This window comes from Eucyclogobius newberryi, unplaced genomic scaffold (genome assembly GCF_026437365.1).
Source record: "Eucyclogobius newberryi isolate DKJ021-1_F unplaced genomic scaffold, fEucNew1.0.hap1 SCAF_19, whole genome shotgun sequence".
NCBI lineage: Eukaryota > Metazoa > Chordata > Actinopteri > Gobiiformes > Gobiidae > Eucyclogobius > Eucyclogobius newberryi.
Genome location: NW_027315823.1, coordinates 31734095 through 31752514, shown reverse-complemented (window position 1 = coordinate 31752514; position 18420 = coordinate 31734095). Strand labels below are relative to the sequence as shown.

At 41.1% G+C, this 18420-nt stretch overlaps 2 protein-coding genes across 2 annotated transcripts in view; both read left to right on the top strand.

The window, feature by feature from the left end:
* syn2b (synapsin IIb) overlaps positions 1–14808 on the top strand; it is a 125953-nt gene extending 111145 nt beyond the window's left edge. The window contains exons 6-13 of the mRNA XM_072452649.1: positions 888–950; positions 2415–2557; positions 3335–3409; positions 3960–4062; positions 6642–6815; positions 9039–9105; positions 11700–12567; positions 13533–14808. Of these exons, the coding sequence (XP_072308750.1) occupies positions 888–950; positions 2415–2557; positions 3335–3409; positions 3960–4062; positions 6642–6815; positions 9039–9105; positions 11700–12567; positions 13533–13689 (1650 nt within the window). The 3' untranslated portion in view covers positions 13690–14808. The remainder of the gene's footprint in view (positions 1–887; positions 951–2414; positions 2558–3334; positions 3410–3959; positions 4063–6641; positions 6816–9038; positions 9106–11699; positions 12568–13532) is intronic.
* The window catches only part of mrto4 (MRT4 homolog, ribosome maturation factor), a 286325-nt gene that overhangs the window by 149191 nt on the left and 118714 nt on the right, over positions 1–18420 (top strand). The window lies entirely within an intron of this gene.

The following is an 18420-nucleotide window of genomic DNA, read 5'->3' as shown; positions in this document are numbered from 1 at the left end:
GAACAAAATCAAACTTCTCTCTCCTCAGATTTGTTGTGCTTTGCTCATAGATTCTGCAGAAATCCGCTGTGTTTGTGCTATTTTCCCCTTTCTTTTTTTCTCTCTTCGGACTATGTTTGCCCCTGATTGGCTAATCTGCTTGTCAATCACACCCTAGATGAAACCGGTGACCAGACTCACAATTTCGTAAAGTATTTGAGAAGTGTGTATTCTGGATCCTAAGCAAAGAAAAAATGTCATCGGAAAATACTTTTTCCCCAATTCAACTTTATTGATTTGACAAAAGGTTTTAGCAATTTTGTCTTTACAATATAACATAAAAAGGGCGGGAAACATAAAAACAGTACAAAATATTTACACATTTGTAAATTATTGATGTTTCAAACCCAATTTAATACAAATATAAAACCTTCATAATTTTGGATGACCTTTTACTTAAAGGTTGAATGGACGATTTTTGCCCCAAATCTGAGTCTTATTTCCTCGTGGCGTGGACTGATGATTAGTCCTGCCACGTATCAATCATAAAACACACCTACCGCTCACCTGCAGCCTCGTGCGCATTGATCTATCATAATATAGTTCCCTCAGTGTACGGGGCAAAATGAAGACGGAGAAAGACTGTTCGAGCTGACTCAGAAGTAGACTGAAATCTACGGGAGACGAGAGATGCGATGCGATCTTCCGCGCTAATAAACAAACGCACGTGTGTGTTGTATCAGTCCGCCCGGGGGAGTGCACATGCGCACTTCCGCCTGCGTTCTCAAATCGCCGAAAAATCATCCATTGCGCCTTTAATGGTGATGACTGAAAATCTCTAAACAAATGTCTCGTGCTGTATAAAAATAATTCATGTATATTCTTTTCTCTGCTCTTTTGTTTTCCAGATTACAACTCCAAGTTTCCCCGTGGTGGTGAAAATCGGACATGCTCACTCCGGAATGGGAAAGGTACTCAACGTAACCTTTTTACCAAATAAAAAATACTAACCTGATAACATGGAGAAAGTTTGGCCAAAATATGCAAGTTTTAATACAACGGACAAAATGAAACCCTCATTACGTCTGGTGCCTTCGCAAACATTGCCTGTCCTTAAAAAGCCCCAAGCCCCTTTTTTCTCAAGCAAATGGTTGTGAGAATAGTAGTCTCTTCGCAGCAGTGGTGGCTCGATTTGGCCTATTAGCCTCTCTCTACCCGGCCGGCTCTTATAGACTCTGGTTGGACGACTCCCCTGATATTGACCGTCATAAAAAGTGACACGCTGCCTTTGGGAAGTGTTCCGAGAAACTCTTCAATGGGTCCAAGCCTCAAAGGATATCCTGGCTCGACCTCTTCACATGCTCGTCGCGTCCGTCTTTTGCCGTCTTTCCTTCGCATTTTAAATTCAGCCCTATTCGCGCCGTTTGTCTCGTTCCCCGCGTATCGATCTGCAGCCTTGTTAATATTTCGGGGCTGAAATCGGAGTGCAGTGTTTACTCGGGCCAGCCCTCATCGATCGACGTTGTGGACGGCCAGATCTGATGCGAGAGGCTGCTTGTCGGCCTGTTGTCTCACTTCACTCGGGTGATTTTATCTTCAGACAAATGAAGTTACTGGATACGAAAGTGAGATGAAGAAGTCTGCAGTGCTCACATCATGATTATGGCTGGCTACAAAATAACTAGAACCAGAAACACAACAGATAAGAGCCGATAAAAGGGCTCTGTGTAGCTTTTCTTGTATAGGGTCCAGTCTCTGTATACCTTTTATTGCTCAAAAATACCTTTAGAAAACATGCATTCTCACAGTGAGCGGTGTTGCATCTCCACAGATCTGAACTGGGCCTGGTGGGGTCTCCTGCTTCTTTCCGTGGAGATAGGATAAGTTCAAGGCTCATCGTTTCTTTATTTGTTTCCCTGAGAACAGAGAAAGATAACAACACACATATATAACAGAAGACTTCCAATATATTTGCTCCCTCTCTCACCATGCAAACATTCTGTGTCATTTCTCATGTTTTAATAGCTTTACTGAAACCGTTATGAATGAATGCTTGAATCTATTATACCCCGAAGCTCCTCCCTGAGCTCGATAGTTCATATTTACACGTGTAGGTTCAGATTCATGTTCACTGTAAGAAAGCATGTTCTTAAAGCTGTTGTTGAGCAATAAAAACACCTGTAATTGAATAAATACAAGACAGAGATGTAACAGCTCCATGGAGACAAGCACATGGCGTAGCCTCCATCATCTTTGAGCTTAATTAACTCGTATATTCGTGAGTCAACGTGTATTTCACATATAGTACAATGTCATATGTGTGAGGGAGAATCCAGCTCCGTTGTGTTTGACTGTAACACGAGGCTTTTAAGGAAATAGACCACCAGGACCTGACCGTATCGCAACTAATGATGTCCAATTGTGCTGTTTTCCAGGTCAAAGTGGACAACGTCAGTGACTTCCAGGACATTGCGAGCGTGGTGGCCATCACTCAGACCTACTGCACCACGGAGCCATTTGTAGACGCCAAATACGACATCCGAGTGCAGAAAATTGGTGTTGACTACAAAGCATACATGTAAGTTTGAGCTCAGAAAAACATGTTATTGCGTCCTAATGTCACATGTCTAAGCACAACCTACTGCCTACTGCCTCTCCAATGAATGAATGAATGTTTTTCAGCTCCAGGGATTTCATAGTCAGTTATTGTTAAGGTTCTTATGAGAAAATACCTCACAATTTTAATATTATCCACAATTATTATACCAAACAAAAGTGTGATCTTTAATTCGCCTTCATTCACGTTGTTTACTCCATCACCATTCCTCTAGAAGCTTTATGCAATCAAACCTCCTGGTGAGACACTGCAGGTGAATAGGAAAACAGATTACATTTAAAGATTTGCACATATACTTCATGATTCAAATTGCATTTCTGAGATCTTATTTAGTTTTGGAGTATTCATGCAAATATCAATTGTGCAAGCACTTTTTGATCATATTCATATGACATATAAGTGCTTTTGCTCACGTTTAGTTCGGCTTTCACGCCACACCTGCCCCGCTCCAGAATGCAGGATAAGCCGCTCCGAGACCACCTGTCTTCAGTTCTTGGAGTGGCGGTTTACTGACCTCCAGGCTGCGATTGCTCTGTTCACACTCGGACAATCGCAGAGAAAGATCCTGACCTAACAGTGGCAATGTGAAAATGATCTAAAATGTGATACTGTGATATCCCTAGTTTGTTTCTTTAAATACTTTGTAACGGGTCCATGAGTGTCAAGAAAGGCACTCATAATAAGTAAAAATATAGTGCACCTTTATGTGTGTTCGATTGATGTTTGATCATGTTTTAGGAGAACATCCATCTCTGGAAACTGGAAGAGCAACACTGGATCTGCCATGTTGGAACAAGTGGCCATGACTGACAAGTGAGCAGCATTTCACTCACGCTCACACAACGTGACGCTGTCTCCTTCATTTGTCTCTTTAGTCAGACCATGTTCCGAGTTGAATCGATTAACATACTGGAAATTATAGATGGACTCTGTATAATATACATAATAGTACATAGTGCTGTGGTTCTCAAACTGTGGGGTACAGCTAGTGGAACAACACTGCTTAGGACTTAACCATTTCAACTCTTTAGAGCTTAAATAGAGATAGAATTGCTGCTAAACCATGTTTCAATTAAGGTTTGGATCTGATTATTTTGTATTAGTTTTATAATGATACTAATGTGTATATACAAATACAAATACGACTATATGAACTGTTGATCAGACCATTGAATATGAGCTAATGAACATTTTGGCTCATTTTGGTTCTGTAATTGTAATTTAAGAATGGTGGTGTGAATAATGCTCTGAAAAAAAAATCCTGAGATGTGGATGAAGTTACAATTGACACTAAATATTATCTGTCAAAGTTTGGACAGGGTTAAGATAAGATTCTGTTTGAAAGACTTTCCTCCTGCACCAGGTACAAGCTGTGGGTGGACACCTGCTCTGAGATCTTTGGAGGTTTGGACATCTGCGCTGTCAAAGCAATCTGCGGAAAAGACGGAAACGACTACGTCACTGAGGTCAAATGATTCCCTTTTAAAATGGAGGATGGAAATTAGAGTAGATTCTATACTAAATACATATTTCTGTATGATTATCATCATAAAAAAACACAATTTTAAGACAGTATAATGCACATTTCAATGAAATGACTATGTAGTCTTAACAAGTACTATATTTATGCATTTTTCAGTGTTGATACATGTCTCTCCTCAGCTCTTTACATACTTTTGAGTAATGCAGCACTCAAATGTTCAATGTTTAGTTTTTATAATTTGCCGCAAGTTTAAAATCTGGATTTTTATCTTTCATGTATGGTAAGTTGCCCTCTGGAGTCTGTCAGTCCTTGAAAGGGAGTTCTACATTGCTAACAGGGTCTCATCTCTTAAATTTAGCTTGGGTGCCCTGATTTACACTGACCAGACGACTCAGCTGGGAACTACTTTATTGAACCTGACCTAATTACGGAGTTCGACAAACAGCCTCAGGAAAGATCGCACAGAGAAGAGTATAATCTTTTCATCAAAGTCGTCCTGAGTAAGCAGAGCCTGAAGAGGCAGAATACCTCGTTAGCAAAGATCGCTAACTAGGAAAGGGCTGCGTTGACAGTAACCAGGCAACAATGTTGACTCTGCAACGGACGTGCAAAAAAACAGTAAGGTTGATATTGAACTCATTGTGTTACGGCGGATTGTCGATAAAAAGAAGCACTATGTAACATTTCTGAGGGATGGTTTGTCACCTGCTCGTCTTCATAAACATGTCATGTGTGGAATGTTTGACCACAGTATGGAATTATACTTATCTATCTCCAAACTGAAGTTACGAGTCAGATCTGTGGCAATAAAATCACTTGCAATTGAATCAATATTGTCATACTGTGGAACATTCCTGCCAAAGTGATAACATCTCCATGGAGACGAGCAGACGCTGCACCCCACCCACACGAAAATGTACATAGTGCACATTAGTGGTTCGTTTGGAATGTTCCACAATATGACATATCAGTGTATCAATTTAAACACTCATTTAAAGCCACTAAAATAAAAGCATGTTTTTGTTTTATTCAATTAGAATCTGTTTATTGCACCGAAAAACATGCGTCCTTACTGTGAGCAGGCTTGCATCTCCACAAACCTGACTCGTACTTGGCCTGGAGGAGCCTCCTCCTGCTTGTTTCTATGGAAATGTTGTTCCTTCGGCTATAATATTCAACAATGTATCATAAAACCTTTCTATCTCCATGGAAAATGTTCAGGAGTATGTTTTAAGTTAACTGTCTATTTCCCTGGAATCACCACCACATCCAGAACGTTACATACTCTTACAGGTAAAAGTACTTGCAAAACATCTATTCCTACTGAGAGTGGACTCGCCTCTCCACAGATTGGACCTGTAACGTGTCTACATGGAAATGATGCCATATTGTTGAACAAACCAGTAGTAAGATCTCCCTGGAGACGAGCAGGTGGCAGACCTTCCACCAGAAAAGTTACATAAGATTCTACAAATGTGTCTAAAGTATAATCCCAGATAATGATTTTATAGATGCAGAACACATACTTTATAGTCAGCTTTAACCTTCTAAAAGTATTAAGTAAGAGACTTGTTTGGTATTCTGTGTCAGTGAGAAAATAATATTGGACACAAACTGAATCTTTCAGACTAATTAGACTAAATGGGCCAGAATGCTGCAGACAGACAACATGCCAGAGTCTGTTGGACTGTTAAAAGCGCTAAAGACGAGCCGTGTCTCTTTAGTCACTGGTTCAAACTGGCAGGAAGGGCAGAACTACCACCCAACAACCAGCAAATCAATATTGTGCCCAAATTACAACTACAAATGTAGTTGACATATGTCGGACGTTTCTTCTATAAATATACAACCGTTTGTTGTGCAGTTTAAATGCTCAAAAGGGGCAGATGTGTTTGCTCATCACAGAAGTGTCCAAAGTGGCAGTGACTAGAGGAGGGAAAGATCTTGATGAAGCAAATATACTTGGCCTAGTTGGTATTTTGGGCTGGATAAACAAAAAACTAAATAGGTAATAGTAATACAGTTCTTTTTCATGCAAACTCATGAGGGTCATATTGAAGAACTTCTTCTGAGGTTTCACGCTTCACTGTGGTTTGTCACTCACTCACATGATGAAGAAAATCATATTCTATGTGTAAAGATTGCCAAAATGCCTCATATTTGTCACATACAGATTTAAATATCTTGCTCAATTGTATTAGATACAAAACTTTACAGAGGCAATTTTATATTTCTTATTTACGTTAGTATTTGTGTAAACTAGATCGCAGTGTAGAAATAAAAATAAAAAAATGCAATAAATCAGGCTCAGAATTCAGTACGATATCAACAAATCCTTGTATATGTATATATTTTTGTATATCCATCAAAATCTGAGAAAACTGCATTTGGAGAAGACTTTAGGTGCAGATTGCTTATGAAAGCTGATGTTATGAGTGAGCCAAAAACCCCAATATTGAAACATAAGTTTGGTGTGATGGCCTGTGGTGTCTCGTCGTATTACCACAGTTTTTGTGTAAATTCTTGCCTAGTAAAAGTATAATGTATTTCCTTTTCCTCCAGGTGGTGGGCTCCTCCATGCAGCTGATCGGGGACCACCAGTCCGAGGACCGGCAGCTCATTTCTGACGTTGTTCAGATGAAGATGAACCAGGCGCTCGTGGCCAAAGCCTCTGCCTCGCGCTCTCCTGCTCGCTCGCCTCAGGGCCAGAAGCCCACCACAGTGCAGCCCCAGCAGGTGGGTTTGAGTTTAGCTCACAGGCTGAAGCAAGAGAACTTTTTGGAGGATATTGGCTGTGTGTATTTATATTCATCCATGGTATAAAATGTTTGTGGGCTGTCACATTTTTAAGTGTAGTCTGTTATGGCTTAGAGGCAACTGCTGTCGGCAAAAATGAAATGAATTGAACTGAAATGGCGAATGTAGATACTATTCATTTCCATTATTGCATAGTTGCTATTATGTTAAAGCAATGTGTAACTTTCTGTTGGGGCTCTGCCACCTTTTTGTCTCCATGGAGATAAATCTAATGATATTGGCAAATTTATTTGCAAAGCACAAATTTAATTAAAAGTGCTTTACATAACAAAACACACATTCAAATCAGAATACAAAAAACTTTAATAGCATTTAAAATAGTTTCATCATCTGGACCCTCTCATCGAGACTCTCATCCAAGAGTCATTCTCAATCTGTGGATCTAGTCTGAGAACTCGGAGTGAGCCCTGCCCACCGGACGGGACCTGCTGATAATGGCCTGTCCGGTTTATCTATTTGTTTGCACTGGTTATTTGTTTTTTCTTTCCCCTGAAACAAATTTGTGACAATCAAGAAACTGGAGCTGGAAGCTCTCAGAGCATCTGACTGCGGTGGAGCCAAATGTCAGGTTTACAAGAGAAGACGCTAAGGAGAACGGCTTAGCCTTTCTTGATTGTTCCAATTCTTGTTTCTTGATTGTGATTGTTGCGGTCAGGGCAATCAAGGCAATCAAGGCCAATAATATCTCAAATTACTGTTTGTCACATTCATTCATTTTTTTTTTTTTTTTTATATATATATATATATATATATATATATTCAAATAAACCCGTTTCCTCCTCACTTCTGCTGCTGAAGCTTGCCTGAAGCACAGTGTTTTCAGTGGCCTCAGTAAACCTCACTGAATGAACCTGTATGAAAACCAGAAGTCAACAGATTCTGATCAAGAGATTTACAAAGAAATAATAGCTTTTGATGACGTGTTTCAAATGAGTTAGAAGTTAGAGGCGGTCCTGTAATGACATAGTGAGCTAGTGTGCTGCACTGGAGGATCCCAGTTTGTGTAAAATATGTCTGGCACTTATACTGAGCCTTACTGAGTCCATGTAAGCCAATTTCATTCATTTTTTAAATTCAGTGAATTTAAAAAATGAGTCCGTCCCTTATGTGTCTGGACTGTGTGAGTCTGTCCCTTATGTGTCTGGACTGTGTGAGTCCGTCCCTTATGTGTCTGGACTGTGTGAGTCCGTCCCTTATGTGTCTGGACTGTGTGAGTCTGTCCCTTATGTGTCTGGACTGTGTGAGTCTGTCCCTTATGTGTCTGGACTGTGTGAGTCTGTCCCTTATGTGTCTGGACTGTGTGAGTCCGTCCCTTATGTGTCTGGACTGTGTGAGTCCGTCCCTTATGTGTCTGGACTGTGTGAGTCCGTCCCTTATGTGTCTGGACTGTGTGAGTCTGTCCCTTATGTGTCTGGACTGTGTGAGTCCGTCCCTTATGTGTCTGGACTGTGTGAGTCCGTCCCTTATGTGTCTGGACTGTGTGAGTCCGTCCCTTATGTGTCTGGACTGTGTGAGTCCGTCCCTTATGTGTCTGGACTGTGTGAGTCCGTCCCTTATGTGTCTGGACTGTGTGAGTCCGTCCCTTATGTGTCTGGACTGTGTGAAACTCTACAAGGATTTTTAGACAGCACAGAATTCCTGTTTATTTTAAAACTTGGCAAAAACAAAAAGTGGTTCCTTCTGAGGACAAAATGGCCACACAAAAAAATAGTAATGTTATATATTCAATCCAATTGAGTGAGGAAAGTTGTGAAGAGAAGAGATGGAGTTAAAGAGGCAATATAACCAAAAAAAGAGAGAATCCCTCTTTAAACAGGAATGGAAGTTTAAGGTTAAATGTGATGATAATATACAACCACATTTGAAACATTCAGATGTTTATCAGGTAATCAAGTGATTAGGGAGTTGCAGTCAGCTAACAATAGGATTCATACGGGCCAGTACAGGGCTGTTAGGGTCTGATTTGTTTCAGAGGAAACTTAAAACAGTACAAAACGAATATAAAAACAGGACAGGATAATATCAAGAGGCTCCGCCCGGATCGTTTTGATAGACATTCATCACAAGTCAGTGTCGCAGTCATTACTTTCTCACAGATTGACTAAAATTGTTGTCTTGTTTCTCTTTCCTTCCAAACTCCAGAGTGCTCCTCCCAAAGAAGGACTGGCAGATCCCACCAGGGCCCCAGCACAGCGGCCCCAGCCTCAAGGTCTGAGCCCTGCGCTGCACTGAAAACCTCACAAAACCTGCCGAGTGTCATACATTCCTCTGATAAAAGTGGAGCCAGAAAATTGCATTTCGAAAGAGATTTGATCAATATTTAGAGGTCCTATATTATGGTAAACAAAGCTTTTAACCACGTTAGTAGTAGTAGTACACTTTATTTTTAAATTCATCTTAACAAGTTTTATTACATTAAAACAGATTTCCTTCACTATGAAGCTAACCAACTTTGATGTTAGCAGTTACTAATTGTATATTAGATAATTACTTTACTCCTCCTTTGATGAGAGTTTGTATACCAAACAGAAGGCCTCAGAACATAGTTTACCGTTACAGTTGTTTTTGTTGTAATACACAAAGGACTAAAGGTAATTAGTCCAAAAACAATGCATAATATAGGACTTTTAAAGAACTTAACTAACTTCTGCTAAACTTCATTGAGACGTCACTGCCAGTTAACGTTGCTTTTCATCTGTGCTAATTGACTGTAACTCGTGAACTAATCAGTGTTGGATTGTAACTGGAGTTAGCGTACTGTACTTGTTCCCATGGCGATGTTTGTGCGCAGGGCTAAATTAAACCTACTTTTTGTGCCTGCAAAACCGAAACCAACTCCCCAGAAATGATTAAAGCCATTGTTAGTTGTCCGCCAGTGACTGTGCGTGCATGATCTATTTTCTTACTCGTACTATTTGATTGATTTAGCATGAATGTGGTAATCGCATGCACTCTATGTTGTGATTAGTATTTTTGCGTCGCTTGGAAATACGTACGCTCAGGATATTGTTGGACGTGGCGTTGGTTTCCCTGAGAAAAAACGATTATTGTCCAGGGAGTGTTGTGCCTAATATAGCGACTCCTGCCTCTTGTGGCCTTACGATGGATAACTGAAAAGGAAAATGAATGAATAAATAATGAGATTGAGTCACACAGGTACTATTACCACATGTGGGCCACATTTTTTATTCCTTTTTTGCCTTCAGGCATCTGTCTGCACTTGTATCCTTAATAAATATGACGTGAAATTGATTAAATGATATATTCAATAGCCTATATTTGACAGAAAAGTGATATTATATTTTATATTTTTTTTATTTATTTTCTTTCACACCAATGATGGCGGGCCGGCCTTCCACTACTTCAAATATGGCCCTCGGAGGAAAATAATTGCCCACCCCTGTTCTAAACCATCGATACTTATTGCTGGGCCTCGTACTCTGAAAATTGGTATACAAGGGTCATTTAGGGTCATTTTACTATTCACAAAACTGTGTTAACTTCTGATCATTTTCCATGCAAACAAAGCTGTTTGTGGTCTTTGTATGTGTGAAATGAACAATTGCATGACCTGATGTAACTTGCCTGGATTCAAACCTCAGACTGGGTTAGGTTTGTAACCATGCAAATATCAACTGTCACATCTTATTTTTTTATTATGTTTTTTGTACAAATCCTTTTTTTCTATGGTTTTTGTGCGTTGTGAGTTCAAGCAGTCGTTAGGATACTTAATGACAAACTTTCTAAACGTAAGACTCACAATCCAGCTGTTTGACGGATGGGTTTTCATACAGTCTTTTTTTTACTCTGCATTGGGTTTTTTGTAGTTAAAAAAATCATAGCTATTTTTTTGACATTTATCCCCAAAATATGCTTGTTTGGAACACACTTTGCATGTGCCAGTAACAGATATACATATAAAAGGGGCTTGTCTTTGTCATGTTGTATTAAATGAGTTTTGTGGTTGTTCCGTGAGCCTCCTCTGTGCTGTGCAGAGCCTCTGAATCTGCAGGGTGAGCTGAGGACACTCACACTGTGTCAGTTTAGCTTTGCTCTTTCTCTTTGGAGAACACTATCAAAAAACAAATCTTGTATCTGTAAAAATAGGACGTTAAAGTAACAGAAGTATTGAAAGGCTTTAGTCTTTGTATGAAAACTCATCCGTATTTCTTTGCATGTTGATAATGTCCTTGCACGTTTGCCTGCTTGAATCTTTTGAATTCTCTTCCTACTGATTTGCACTGTTTCTTATTAAATATTCAGCTTCTCTGTTTGAAGTCATTTTTGTGCACAAAGCAACTAACACTAGGCAAGATAGGCGTGAGAGTAACTGTGGGTCTGCTGCCCCCTGCTGGTCTTTGTACTTCAAAACGTTCAAAAACTGCCATAGATTTCTAAAGGGATCTATTTTCCAATTTCCAGGATCCTTTGTCACTGGGAAGCTAAATGACATGTCCATCATTAACTATGGTTTAAGAGCACGTCTGTTACATTTCAATGTTTCACACTGAGCAGAAACCAATCATTACAGACAAGGAAACTTCTTTGTGACTTACCGTGACGTAATCTAAATATTTTAAAAGACTTTCTCTAAGAATTCTTCCCAAAAGGATCTTTGTGATTGTGAATTGCCAATATTACAGTAAATGCAAAACCTTTCTTTGTGAACTGGCACGGAGATGAAATTATGCATCATGTACTGCTTTTGATGATTGTCTTTTGCCTGTTTCTACTGCTTACTTACTGAAACACAAAGTCTCCCTTATGCCTATAAATAATATGACTTTTTTCACTGCTTTTTAGGTGCGCCAGTCAAATCCCAAAGTGTAGACCAATCCTCTGAGTCTAAGAGAGCACCTGAACCAAAGTCTGTCCCAAAACCTGCTTCGGCCGCAGCTCAGAAACCATCGCAGCCCCAGAAACCTGCTCCGGTGCAGAAAGCAGCCTCAGTCACCAAACCCCCTGTTCCAAGACCTCCTCCTATGACCAGGGCCCCGTCTGTCACAAGACCTGCCCCAGAACCTCCCACTTTCGCCTCCGCCAAGCCCTCGCCGTTGTCCCCGGCCAAAACGGCTCCAGCGTCGCCGCCCAAATCTGTCGCCCCCGTCAAACCTGCCACCGCCGCCCCCATCAAACCTGTCACTGCCACACCCGTCAAACCTGCCGCCACCACCTCGCCCCCAAAACCCGCCCCGGCAGCCGCAGAAGCCCCTAAACCAGAGGAGCCCGCCGCCGCCGCTGCATCTCCTCCAACCACGGAGCAGCCCAAACCGCAGCCACAGGGCTCTCCTTCAGCTGCGCCAGGGAAACCCAAAGAGCTGCCCCCCAAACCCACTCCGCCGGCCAAGCCCATCCCGCCCGTGCGCAGGAATTCCAAGCCCCAGCTCCAGCCAAAGCCCCAGACTCCTCCTCCTCCCAGAGCCTTGTCTAAACCCGCATGCCCGCCTCCGACCGCTGCGCCCGTCTCCGAGCCCGCCAAAAACCCCACGGTACCTGCCCCAGAAAGCCAGTCCCCACCCAGCGTCCAGTCTCCTGCCAAAGCCCAGCCAGAGCCGGCGTCGTTCCCCGAAAACCCGGAGGCTGTCGCTGCTGAAGGCGAGGCTGCGGCAGCGCCCTCTGGTGAGGACCCGGCGGAAGAACAGCCGCAGCAGAAGAGCCATCCTCTGCTCAAGTAAGCCCGGTGATGTATGTCTGATTAAAATATGTACGTATGTATTAACATTGACAACTTTTACATCATGTTTTTGTCGTGTCATTTTGAAACAGTCAGTTTTGGTCAAAATGATTATCACTACATTTATAGACTGAATATGTTTACCTGTCTAGGAATACAGAAATCCTACTAACGTAACTATCTTTAAAGGGGACATATTATGAGCTTTTAAACATATGACAGTGATCCCTCAATGTTTATGTTGTATTTGGATTGATTCCTGCATGTTTGAGTAATCCGGCATTATCCTGCATTCGAGTCAGTTTTCACCCACCCCTTATCTCTGCCCTTTGCTCTGTACTCGCTTATGATTATTTAAAAACAAAAATCAGACTTCATGTAGGGTTTAAAAATGTCGCATAGCCGTATTTCAACAATAAAACACATAAATGAAAATCTGCAACTTGAAATGCCACTTTGAGTTCTGCTTTATTGAACAGGAAGTCAATGGACCAGTTAATATTAATATTCACCATGAAGAATATGTAAATAAAAATTGTGTATGCACCATATTCTCCACCATACTTGTAAATCCCCCCCTGACAAAATACAAATATGAATGCAAAAACTTTATTGTCCACTGACACACCAAAAACATACAAGATCCACTTGTCCACATAAAAGATGAATAATAAAGTATTTTACCTCTTGGTACTCCAGCATTAATACCCGGGAAAAGAGCATAATATGTCTCCTTTAAGATATCAACCTGTATTTTTTGCTTTACATTGTGAAATCATAATTTATTTGCTTTCATTTTTTCTGCTTCTCTAGTTTAACTGCTTGAGGCACGCCCATGGATCTAAGGTGTTATAAATCACTCCCCCCTTTTCCGCATCAGAAATCCCCCAAAGCCAGTATCAGCCCTGGTTGTGCACTTCTAATATGTTATAACCGTTGTGATTTTTCTCCTCTTCCTGCAGTAAATCGCAGTCTCTTACCAATGCCTTCAACGCCATCAGTGACTCCTCGTTCTTCCGCAGCGTTTCGAGCTCCACCGGCGGCGAGGGCCAAGAGGAGGTCAAGGCCGAGACCATCCGCAACCTACGAAAGTCCTTCGCCAGCCTTTTCTCTGACTAAACCAGTGCAAGCTCCTTTTCACTCTGGCTCTTTTCCATTGGCCGGGATGACTTGATAGACTATAAATGTGAACCAGTCTGAGATTACGCCCCCTGCTGTGTGTTGACCGTACTGTACTCCCTCTGTCCCGCTCATCTTCATGTTTTAAATGTCTGGCTCCTCTGTGAGTGACAGGGGATTCTGGGTAGGACGTCCTAAGAATGAAATTGTAATCACGCTTGGCCACTTAAAGGTATACTGTGCAGACTTGTGGTTAGCATTGCCTGCCTTAAGAAGCTTGACAAAAACATCATAGCATCACCATTACTCCAGTTAATTGATCAATCTAAACTGATTTTTGTGAATGAAGTTGTGTGTTTGGCTATAATCAAAAGTCTAAATTAATAACAAATCGCTGCATAATATGCCTTTAAGTGTGTGGGTATGGTAAAAATATAAACATTTATTTTTAACAGAACTCATTATGAAATATAAAGATATATATTTAACAGATTTATGTCTATAGATGGATTTTAAAATACACAAATGACACTAATGGAGCTAAGCCAGTTGTTGAAAAGCCAGTAGCACCCTCCAGGTTTTGTCAGTCGCTCCATTCAGTGGGAAAGTTTACATCAAAATATGAACGTACCCATCCATAAAGTATTGAAAGTGTTGTAACTAAGAAAAGTGCTTGTACAAATCTGTATCTAACTCTGCTGTTGACCACTGGGCTGACCAAAGCTTGCCCCCTAGTGTCGTGTGAGGGAGTTGGACATTAGTGTGTGTGTGTGTGTGTGTGTGTGTGTGTGTGTGTGTGTGCGTGCGTGCGTGCGCGCGCGCGCCTGTGTGTGTGTGTGTTTGTCAGTGTTTGCATGGCTCCGTTGAGGGGCTCGATGTGACTTTTGGAGCAAAGGAAAGTTCTATCAATGTTGAGTTTTGGCCCATGCGTTGTCTAGATGTTGTAGCCTTATTGTGTACATGTTTTTGGATACACAGCTGCGTTGTTAGCTGTGCAGACCTGGGCTTGTTGCCACGTGCATTCATCTACTGCGAACTCCAGTCTCGAGCTGGCCATACGTACAAAGATTATTTTAAGATGCTGGACATTATTGTATTTGTGCCTCTTTGTTCTCTGGGTTGTCAAAGGAGGTAGATTCTGAACAACATTGCCTGTTTAACTGTGTAGATTTTTGTTGTACTGTACCAAGTTGAAGAACCTAGTCACTAATCATCAAGTTCAGAATTCTAAAATACCTACACATGATTATGAAGTGTGATGGAGGGTCTGTGCTACGTCGTTTGCTCCCGAGGGACGGTCTGCTGTTATTGGTCTGTCAAAGTGATGACGTTATTATACACGATTAAGTTTAGGAACAGGATTATTCGGCCTGTTTAACCTAACTTTGTCACCTACTTAGCCTTATCCAAACCTGCACGATTTGAGTTGGAGCAATTATCAAACTGCACCGGCTGCAATTATTTAACAGAAGGTCCCCTGGAAAGAAGAACATATCCTGTCTTGTATTGAATCATTGTTGCTCCAGCGGTTTTAGACCTTCTAGAAAACATTAAATTGATAGGATGAAATTATTATTATTATCTTTTTATAATGTGCACTCTGAACAGAATCCTACTTTTTAAACATACATCACAAATCTAATTACATTACTTGCAATTCAATTTATTTCCAGAATCCTGCAGTGCTGACCTACATCACTAAATTAAAAAAATATATATTGAAAAACAACAATTTAGATATTTTCATAGCAACATAAGTTTACACATTAGGCTGAGCAAAATAATATGTCTGTTTGCCGTAACCCGATCGACCCGGTATAAAACTAGCCGACTGAAACACAAATATCAGCAATTTGTTAAAAAAAAAACGCAAAATGCTTTTATTTTTCAAATATTTCGCCGACTTCATTTAAATTTGACTTGCGCATTCCATTCTGGGTGGGAAACACGGCCAGCAGCGTCATCACAACAAACATGGCGGCGCCCGTGTCCCCTGCATGTTCCCCCCACTCGCCTTCGCTACCAAAATAAAGGATAGCGGCGTACAAAAGGTCGATTGAAATATCTTAAAATCGTGAGATTTAGTCTCCCGATCGGGTTGATCGAGACGTTTTCCGTCATTGACTGTTGAAGCCTGACCCCTGGACTGTTGACGCCTGACCCCTGGACTGTTGACGCCTGACCCCTGGACTGTTGACGCCTGACCCCTGGACTGTTGACGCCTGACCCCTGGATTGTTGACGCCTGACCCCTGGACTGTTGAAGCCTGACCCCTGGACTGTTGACGCCTGACCCCTGGACTGTTGACGCCTGACCCCTGGACTGTTGACGCCTGACCCCTGGACTGTTGACGCCTGACCCCTGGACTGTTGAAGCCTGACCCCTGGACTGTTGACGCCTGACCCCTGGACTGTTGACGCCTGACCCCTGGACTGTTGACGCCTGACCCCTGGACTGTTGACGCCTGACCCCTGGACTGTTGAAGCCTGACCCCTGGACTGTTGACGCCTGACCCCTGGACTGTTGACGCCTGACCCCTGGACTGTTGAAGCCTGACCCCTGGACTGTTGACGCCTGACCCCTGGACTGTTGAAGCCTGACCCCTGGACTGTTGACGCCTGACCCCTGGACTGTTGAAGCCTGACCCCTGGACTGTTGACGCCTGACCCCTGGACTGTTGAAGCCTGACCCCTGGACTGTTGAAGCCTGACCCCTGGACTGTTGAAGCCTGACCCCTGGACTGATGAAGCCTGACCCGTGGCGGTCACTCCGGGTCAAAAAATGGCAAAATTTGGATCTTTTATTTTTGCCTTCAAAGTAAAAAAAAATAAGAATTTACCTACCGACCGACCCACTTGAAAAATGTTGGGTCGGGTTACAGCGAACAGACAATTTAGTTGGGGCAGCCTTACGATAGCAGCTAGTTTTACCACATTTCTGTCCCTCCGGAGAAGAATATCTAATCTAAATTGTTGCTGTCTTCATTTAGTTTTAGTTTTTCCATGTTTTTTTTTTTATTTCTTTAGAAAGTCCAGTCTATTCATAAAAATAATTGTGTGCGTCTTGCCAGCTCTTGTGTCTAATCATGTCCGGATTATTGCTGGAACAAAAGCCCGCGAGTACGTGAATGCATTTGTGAACTCATGTCTGTTGCTGTGAGTGGTGCTTCCTCGTTTCCCTCTGTGTAGATCTTGCAGTATTGTATATGTTGACTTTGCTCGTCAAAAAGACATTGAGACGTTGATTTAGTGCAATAACATCTCTACATGACTGTTGAGCGCCTAACCCTAATATCAATATAAATATGCTCATTAAAGCTGTGTATCTGTTGGACACCGAACCCCTTCTGTACATTCCCTTTAAGGTTCTTTTGCAGTGGTCACTTCCGACTCCAGGTTTCCCAAACTATTAAAATGCTGTGTCTTTGCGTTTTGTGGACTTTGCTACACTCAAAATAATGAAATGTTGACTTTAAATCCATGTATATTGTCCATCTAATCATTTTAAAGCTACGTCTGTCAATTTTGCAGCGGAAACCTACTTGTTTCCATGGAGTTTTTATAGCTTTTATTGTGATTTAAACACTATCAGGTCTGACTCGCATCCAAACACTTGTGCAGCAGGTTCTTATTTAGCTTGGCTTGAATGTTACGCAGTATGTCATTTAACTGATCTATCAATTCAACACTCGCCATTGAGTTTAATGCCATACTGTGGAACATTCCAGGATAAGCGGTGACATCTGTACGGAGACAAGCAGCCACATAACCACCTACACTACATAATGCACCTTTAAATCAACCAGACAATTCATATATTTAAAGCGCACATTTCATTTTTTGAGTGCATAAAGAGTAACCTGGACAACACCTGGGCAGGTCAACTCCAGCTCATGATGTCGCTACTAAATGAAAGCATATTGTATTGTATGTATGTGTCATCTCAGGAGTTTATTTATTTATGTATTTATTTTTTGAGCGCTATATTTATTGTACTATTGTTTGTTCAGTAGTGTGTTTTTACTTGTAACGCAATACCGCTTTGCATGATCTGGTGACCAATGACATTATTTTTCTGTACATATGAAAGTTAATAAACATGTGGCTCCATCAGTGGATTGTACAAATATTTCTGCATTTGAGTATGCAAAGTATCGTGTAGTGATGATGTTTTGAACACATGCTAAGAAGTATATAGTTTATAATAAAAGAAAATGCTGCCAAAAAGCTGATCAACAATCAAAAATCTTGTTTATGAACTTCAAATGAGGCATAGGGTGTTAGTTATAGGTAATTTTAGTCCATACATTTAAAGATACATTTAGCATATTTCTGTTGAATTGACATAATATCTAGCTGAATATTATTGAGGAACTAATAAACTGGAGACTTCATATTTGTCAATATCACCCACTCTTATATAATCAGACTATCCATGAAGAAGCTTGTTTAGTTGTCCAGTTCATATTGAGGCTACACTTACAAAAAGCAGACAACAGGTGGCGCCATATATTTGTGAAAATGCTGTAGTTGAAGTAATTTGCTGTGTACTATGGAGGATTTTCTGTGCCAAAATTAAAATTATTAAATGTTCATTCATTTATGTATGTTATCATTAGATACAATGACGTAAAACAAATATTAAATGTGCAAAACATTTGTTTTATGCACAATGATTAATTAGATGGTCAATGAATTAATTTAAATAAATATTTAAAGCTTAAGATTTAAA